Source organism: Setaria italica, chromosome V (genome assembly GCF_000263155.2).
Source record: "Setaria italica strain Yugu1 chromosome V, Setaria_italica_v2.0, whole genome shotgun sequence".
NCBI lineage: Eukaryota > Viridiplantae > Streptophyta > Magnoliopsida > Poales > Poaceae > Setaria > Setaria italica.
Genome location: NC_028454.1, coordinates 7,881,039 through 7,889,593, shown reverse-complemented (window position 1 = coordinate 7,889,593; position 8,555 = coordinate 7,881,039). Strand labels below are relative to the sequence as shown.

General features: G+C 43.5%; 1 protein-coding gene across 1 annotated transcript; it reads left to right on the top strand.

Moving 5' to 3' along the window:
* Positions 1-573: 573 nt before the first annotated feature.
* On the top strand, positions 574-3,118 carry LOC101778541 (anti-sigma-I factor RsgI6). The gene is made up of 4 exons (XM_004967974.2): positions 574-702; positions 811-1,374; positions 1,611-2,539; positions 2,668-3,118. Exons 1-4 carry the CDS (start codon positions 688-690, stop codon positions 2,852-2,854), a joined length of 1,695 nt encoding a protein of 564 aa, XP_004968031.1. The 5' UTR covers positions 574-687; the 3' UTR covers positions 2,855-3,118.
* The last annotated feature ends 5,437 nt before the right edge of the window (positions 3,119-8,555 follow it).

The following is an 8,555-nucleotide window of genomic DNA, read 5'->3' as shown; positions in this document are numbered from 1 at the left end:
TGATCGGTTAACGTCAGACCAGTACTCTCGAGTCCAGAGATGACGAGTGCTGACAAATCTGGAGATGGATCCGTCGAGACCATCAGAATCTCCGGACTTAACAAGCCAAACCAATCGCTTTTATTTGTCTCTTCCCGAAGCCAAGAAAAGCACGGACCCTTGCCTTGGCAGACGCTTGCAGTGTTGGTAATGGTGCTTACTCCACTTAGGGGGAAAAAAAAAAACGATCCTTACTACAAAGAGCAGCATCCAATTAATCGGAACGGCCACACCCCCGGGTGTTGTACGTCTACTCCACCGCCGGCCCAGCCCGCCGCTGACAGGCCGGCCACGCCGCCGCCGGGCTCCACTCGCCAGCCGCAAGCGCACCCGGAGCCCCGGCGAGACGGGGGCATCTTGCGCATTCTTTACTGTTACTCAAAAGCAGGAGCACACTGAGAGAGAGACATGCCTGTCTGTGGTGGTTGCTTCGAGTTCGCACGACGTCTTGGCGTTCGGTGCGCTTTACAACCATTTCGTGGTGATCCTGACGAGCGACCCATCGGGCCTTTATATAAGGTGAGCCGCCGTGGTCCTTGGCCATCGCAACCCAATCGACAGCGAACAAGTTTTCCCACCAAACTAGCCCTTATTAGCGATCACCTTCTTGGCTTCTTTCCTTCAATCCTTCCTCTGATCCAGTGTGCCATGGCCTGCACTCAGGTACGTACAATGTTCAGTAAATCAGTAGCAGTAGCAGTATATGTCATACAGTTCTGTATTCAGTGTGCCAATGCAATTGCCTCACTCACATTTGCATTGTACGAGCAGGAGGTGGTGTTCGACGTGAACCTGATCGAGAACAGCGCCCTGGAGGACGGGCTGGCCGGCTGGGCGCCGGTGGGCTCGTGCACGGCGCTGTCGGTGCACGAGGAGGAGCCGGCCAAGGTGCCGACGGAGACGATCAACGACGTGGCGGAGGACTACAGGCCCAGCGGCCGGTACATCCTTGCGTCGGGCCGCGCCGACGAGACGGACGGCCTGCGCCAGGCGATCAAGGGCGCGCTGAAGCCCCGGGTCACGTACCGCGTCTCCGGGTGGATCAGCCTCGGGGGCGGCGCCGCCACCACCGCGGAGGAGGGGGCCGGCGGCCACGCGGTGTGCGTCAACCTCCGGCTAGACGACGAGTGCGTGGTGAAGGGCGGCGCGGTGTGCGCCGAGGTTGGAAGGTGGACGGAGATCAAGGGCGCGTTCCGGCTCAAGAAGAGCCCGTGCGCCGCCGCCGTGTACGTGCAGGGCGCGCCCGCCGGCGTCGACGTCAAGGTCATGGACCTCCAGGTCTACGCCACCGACCGCAGGGCGCGGTTCAGGAAGCTCAGGAGGAAGACTGACAAGGTGAGTGAGTGAGCGAGCGATCATGGAACTTTACGTCTGTTTGGTGGGTGACCTCGTCGATAGGCACTAGTCACTTAACTCGCCGCGAAAAGGACATTCGCATGCTCGCTGCCGCCACACCAAACAGGATTTTTTCAAAAAGTCTACCCGTTCACTAATGAGCATATTGATCGGTCGATCGAGATGGATGGATGGCGATTTGCAGCACACGTGACGTGAGCTTCTGCGTGCTGCAGGTGCGCAAGCGCGACGTCGTCCTCAACTTCGGCAGCGCGGCGTCGGGCATCTCCGGCGCGTCCGTCCGGGTGTTTCAGATGGACAGCAGCTTCCCGTTCGGGGCGTGCATCAACCCCAGCGTCATCCAGAACCCGGCCTTCGTGGACTTCTTCACCAAGCACTTCGACTGGGCCGTGTTCGAGAACGAGCTCAAGTGGTACCACACGGAGGCGCAGCAGGGGCAGCTCAACTACGCCGACTCCGATGCGCTCCTCGACTTCTGCGACCAGCACGGCAAGCCGGTGCGGGGCCACTGCATCTTCTGGGCCGTCGAGAACACCGTCCAGCAGTGGGTCAAGAACCTCGACGATGACCAGCTCAAGTCCGCCGTCCAGGAACGCCTCCAGAGCCTCCTCACCCGCTACGCCGGCCGGTTCCCTCACTACGACGTGAACAACGAGATGCTCCACGGGAGCTACTACCGGAGCCGGCTCGGCGACGACATCGACGCCTTCATGTTCCGGGAGACGGCGCGGCTGGACCCGGGGGCCACGCTGTTCGTCAACGACTACAACGTGGAGGGCGGGAGCGACCCCAACGCGACGCCGGAGAAGTACATCGAGCAGATCGCGGCGCTGCAGCAGAAGGGCGCGGCCGTGGGCGGGATCGGCCTGCAGGGGCACGTCACGAACCCCGTCGGGGAGGTGATCTGCGACGCGCTCGACAAGCTCTCCGCCGCCACCGACCTCCCCGTCTGGCTCACCGAGCTGGACGTGTGCGAGTCCGACGTCGACCTCCGCGCCGAGGACCTCGAGGTCGTGCTCCGGGAGGCGTACGCGCACCCGGCCGTCGAGGGCGTCGTGTTCTGGGGGTTCATGCAGGGACACATGTGGCGCCAGGACGCCTGCCTCGTCAACTCCGACGGCACCGTCAACGACGCCGGCGAAAGGCCAGTCGCAAATCAAACTAACCGACTCTCCATTACCGATTCTCGAACCCCAAATCGCAGCACAAAGAATCGAATTTGGCCTACTGATTATCGGTGGCTGACGTGCACTTTGTGTTCTGCACCTGCAGGTTCGTGGATCTCCGGAGGGAGTGGACGTCGCACGCGCGCGGGCACATCGACAGCGCCGGCCACTTCAAGTTCAGGGGGTACCACGGCTCGTACGTCGTGCAGCTCGCCACGGCGACGGGGAAGGTGCACAAGACCTTCTCCGTGGAGAAAGGGGACACCCCTCTCGTGCTGGACATGAACCTTTGACGATCACCGCTGCCACTCCCTAGTTATCATATACTGCCTTGAAACAAAGGTCCTAGTTAATTATACCGATGCATACACACTACATATACATTGATTTGATCCTACGGAGTGCGAAAGATATGTACCGCAAACAGAAAGCACTCCGTAATTTTACATTTCTATGATTACTGGGTATTGTAAGAGAAACTTAAGGTATTGTACTCCTTAAGAATTATTGGTGGTGATGAATAAAGTCAACGAGCTATTCCTCGTTTTGTAGTAAAACTGTACTGGTGGGTGTTCTCTATATATCACTGCTCCTGCGTAGTGATTATTTTTTCTAATAGGATTAGATCCTGTTTGTTTCAGACTATAATCCCTTTAGATTATATAAGTTGGATTATAGGTATGAGTAATATGGTAAAAGATTACTCAAGATCATGAATAATGTGAAATAAGCTACCTATGTGTAGTGTATTTCAGATTATTTTTATCCCAGATGGTCTTTGACCCTACTACCCATCTTACCATTACTAATTGGAGGCTCCTTTTGAAGTCTCCAGGTGAAACCACCTAGAATTTCTAGGTGGACACTTTAGAAAAGGAGAGAAATCCTAGAAATTCTCAAAAAAAAACAAAACATCCGACCATCAATTGATAGATTCAAATCATCATAGCGATAGGATCTATTATGTTTTCTAAAAAAATACCGCCTATGCCATTATGAAAATAGCCTAAAGTAACCCCCTAAATCTATATATAAATTATCCACCTTTGCCATTGTATAAAATAAACTAAAGTAACCCCTAATATTCATCAAAATTACTCACTTATGCCATTATAAACAATATTTAAAATAAACCCCTAATTTGCAATCGAATTGCCCACCACTATTACTTAAAAACTTAAAGTAACCCGTTAAATTTGAATCTATATTACCCACACATGCCATTATTAAAAATAATATGATAACCCTACGTTTGAATCAAATAACCTTAATTAAAATATACAACAATATATGATTCTAAATCATCTATAAGGTCTATACGCATGATGTGTGTCACCATTTATAAAGATATAGAGGAAGTGATGAGAATATAGATTTCTATGTTAAAATTGTATGACAAACTTAGGGTTCATTAAACAAATTCAAGCGCATACCTGCGATGCAAAGTAAAAAGTTAAATATTATAAATGTGAATGAAAATATTATAGAATAATTACTAACTAAAATCTATCACAATTGGATAAAGATAATAAGTATATATCTATATAAGTATTGCGTTCGAATATTTAACAAACGAGAGGTACCTTATGGTAATATTTTTTAGCAATGTCGTCTTATTTTTTTCCATTGGAGACTCCGAATTAGTTACCACGAGACAAGCTAGAAAAAGAGACAAATTCTCATAAAAATAAAAAACATCAAACACCAATCATGTAAACTCTAATAATCATAGCTATTAATCTATTATATTTTCTAAAAAGTTACCCACTACTATCATTGTGAAAATATTCAAAAATGAGCTCTAAACCTATATCTAAATTACCGAGCTTAGCTATTACAAAAAATAACCTAAAGTAACCCCATAATCTTCATCCAATTTACTAATGCATATTATTATAAAGCATAAATTAAAATGTCATTCTAAAATTTTATCTATATTACCTACGTATGTTGTTATTAAAAATAACCTAAATTAAACACCTAAATATTAATCTAATTATCTTCATGTGCATCATACAAAAATGTTAAAAAGTAAACTAATATATGATTCTAAATTACCTATTTATGTCATTGTTAATATAAAAATACTAAGTTAAAGTATATACACATGGTGAGTGTCACCATTTAGACCATTTATACATGTATGTGAGGAATCGATAAAAAATATTGATTTGTATGCTAAACATAATATATGGAGGATTGGAGGTATGATAAAAAATGGAAAAGGTATGAATATGGATGAAAAAGTGCATAGAGTAATTATTAATTAAAAATCAATCACAACTGGACAAAGATAGGTACGTATCTAAATAAGTATTATGTTGATGTATTGAAAAAATAAGAGAGTAGTAGGTAATCAATTTTGATTATTAGTTAGGAGTTTAATTTCTAAATAATTTTTAAATACAATAGATTCTAAAAATATTAGCCCGTGCAGGAGCACGGGTTGATGGACTAGTAAACCATAATCCAGCTTATATAATCTAGGAGGGAAATAAAAATGCCCTTAATCAGTCCCAATTTGCTCAACTCTATTGACTCACATTATTAACACACATTCTTTTTTTGTCATATATGGCTAGCCTTTGAACTTTACCTAGATAAAAAATTAATTAGAAAATGTTATGAAGTAACCGATGGAAAATATGCTCATGTCATTGTCATTCCAATAGGAGTAACGACAACCTTTAGGACACCATCAAGCCAATAAGAAATGTAAGCAAACGTTTTTTCCTTGAGAACATGCAAGATCGTGTGACGTCTTTATATGGTGAAATAAGGACAATTAGCATATTCATTTCTCTGATTTTCAGTACTACTAAATATTTTTTATTTCCCGAGCATGATTAATCGGTCCTAACTTACTCTAAATTTTAGCACGGACATCACAGCAGAAGAGCATAGAGGATTGTTTACAGAGAATATCAAGCTTCCTATTAGAATTTCTCCGGATAATGTATAGTAGAGCACAAATATGATGGGTTGATAGATATGAATAATAATATATAAGTTTTGCTCAGTTGATAGCATAATTGTACAAATAAATAAAAGAAATCACAAATTTAAGAGAACTGTAGTCATTTTAGCACATAACAATTATACAAGCATGCTCAAACGAACATAATTCCAATATTAAGAACACAAGGGAATACACCAGATCAGTTCCTAAACTTGGAAAAAGAATCACACTACAATAATCAAAAGATGTTTTTATAATTGTTTCATATTGCATTATTAGTTGCCTAACAGCTGCTAAGAAACATTCAGATTTCTGATTGGAAAAAATAATGACATTATTTAACCGCACTCAAAGGTAGGGCATTTCCCATTAATATAGGAACTTTTGTACCAGAAACAATATTATCTCCAATTATATCTCATCTGGGATGTTAAATATATCTCTTCTCCCCATCCCTATAGTTAGAATGAAACTGTCCATTTCTAGGTGGTGTCCATGACAAATAATATCACTTAGATCCTATCTACAAAGGGGTCATCTCTAGAGAAGCCATCATCCATCCAAGCCTTAAGAGCAAGTCACACCCACGTGCAAAAGGAATCTAAGCACATCTTGAAGCTATGTGCTTGAGTAGCAAAGCTAAGAATACTCACCCATTTCAAAATAAAGTCTAAAAGGATTGTTTAGATTTCAGTACACACCAAATCCAAAATGAAATCTAAAGGGATTGTTTAGAGTTCAATTAGTCCACCAGTTACTAGAGGCACTGCTATAGTACATAAGTAAAGCATAGATCACTGCAATTAGCTACAATATCTGCCAAAAAAGTGTCGTGGTCAATTTACCACTTTTAGACAGACAATACATAAACAAGAATGGAGCAGCAGGTCAGATAACATGATAGGCATCAGGGAAGAAATTACAGCATTCAGTTTACTAGTACTGTTTGAGATATGGGATGATAACTAACCTAACCCAGAAATAAAATGAAAATAAAATGCTAATCGCACGCCACAGAAGGATCCGTGATAAAGTGCGCGCCGCGCGCCTGGAATGGAGTTTGCAGCCAAGCAAAAGATTTGTGATTGGTAGAGCACAATAATTCAATAAAGATCACACCCACACACAACTACAACCTAACACATGTCAGTTCCTTCATAGTTTTTTCCACAAACACAAGAGCACACCACCAACCAATAACTAGACAGCTCTGCAACACAAAAGAATAATAACCCTATGATCTGCATCAGCAAGTGGCGACGACTCAGGGGAAAATTGATTCCCAAATCAAACTCTAGTATACTACAATCCCTGAATCAAATCTTACCAGGTTACAAGGTTACAAGTCAAATCATACGCTTCCACAAAATGAACAAAAAAGCTCAAAATCAAACACAAATTGAGCTAAATGTGACACAAATCAAACAGTAATCCAAATGCAGTTACACAGCAACAACAGAAAAGTACAGCAGCAACCAGCAAGGCTCAGCGTGGCAATCTGCCTCACACCGCAGGGTGTGTGCTGGGAGAAGCCAAACCCCTACGCTGCTGGGGCTGGTCGCTGACAACGAGATATGAATCGGGCGGTACGAGGATGATGAAGTGGTCACGCTGGTCCATGCGGCAGCGCTGGCGATGGGGATCAGCCGAGCGGGGTGCGTGAGGGTAGCGGCGGCAACAACCCATCGAAGTGATGCCAAAATGAAGCCTGACCATCATGCTAAAACAAAAGCCGAACCCTGATAATGTTGAAACAGGTGGACAAATAATCAGAAGCGGACCCGAATTAACAACTAACAAAGAATCAATGGCAGACGTCCATCTGATCCGATGGCTCACAACACAAACACAAAATCTCAGTCACCTGATAAGGAGCAAATCCGCTATAATGTACTAGTAATGACATGACTAAAACTTGCGGGAAGCATTGATTTGCTTGGATGGGAACAAATGCAAACTATCAGGAGAAAAGACACATGAGATTCAACATCTAAAGACAATCCAAATGCATGCCTCCTCATGTTTACTACCTTTGTGATCTGGGTAAGATTCCTCTCATCATTGCTTGATAGTCTCTAATGCAATCACACTATATTTTCACTCTAATCATGTCTTGTCTTCTTTCCGGTCCATTATCCACTAGCAACATCATCAATTGTCTGCTTCCACTAATGACCGGGCAAGTTTGAGCCGAGGATCGTAGTGCAGTAAGCATGGAGTTTCAGAAAACATGAGATGTGAGCAATCTATCAGTTCCGTGGGAATGAAATACGGTATATTCACCCCTTTCGTACTTATACTTTTGATGGCGGTCTCTCGGCCCATAAGTGGAATGATGTAGTATTAGTTATATTAGTAGTAGGTATCTGTTCAGTCATGTTTGGTAGCTCTTATGGATAATGAGTGTTTTAATGACAAGAAGTTTATTGTTTCTTTAGTTGATCTCTTTAGTTTGTGTCCTACAATATAGGAGTAGCAAAACACTATATTATTCATGTTATGAATTATGATTTTTCTACAAAATTAATCATAAATATAAAATCAAAACTCTTAGATTTTCTATTATCTTAGTATATCTATCATAAGTATAGAAGCTTAGTGAAGGTCAACGTGGCTAAATGCTTCCTCTTGCAATTTTGTGAGTATTTAGAGAGGATGGATTTTCGCAAGTGCTTATGCATGAAAAATGTTCTTTACTTTTTTAATTGTGCCCATTTGTTGTTTGCCCCTGCTTGATTTGTATGCAAGTTCTGTCACAGTCTACCTTTACACACTATGCTTCCATAGCTCGTCATGCTTGTAGTAACCCTTGACTTTCTTGAGGCGATGCAGCCTATTATAGACATATATTGCCGCCAAGTATGCTCCAAAACATGAAGGTGCCCATTCCACACAACTAATGTAAGATATTTATCATGAATCTTGCATTCCAACGGACAATTCTTTTTTTTTTGCTTAATATGTTCCTAGCTCTGGTGTTCAAAAGAGTCTTTGCAAAATAAAACTGCAAAGGTCATGGATTTGGCAAGTTGGGA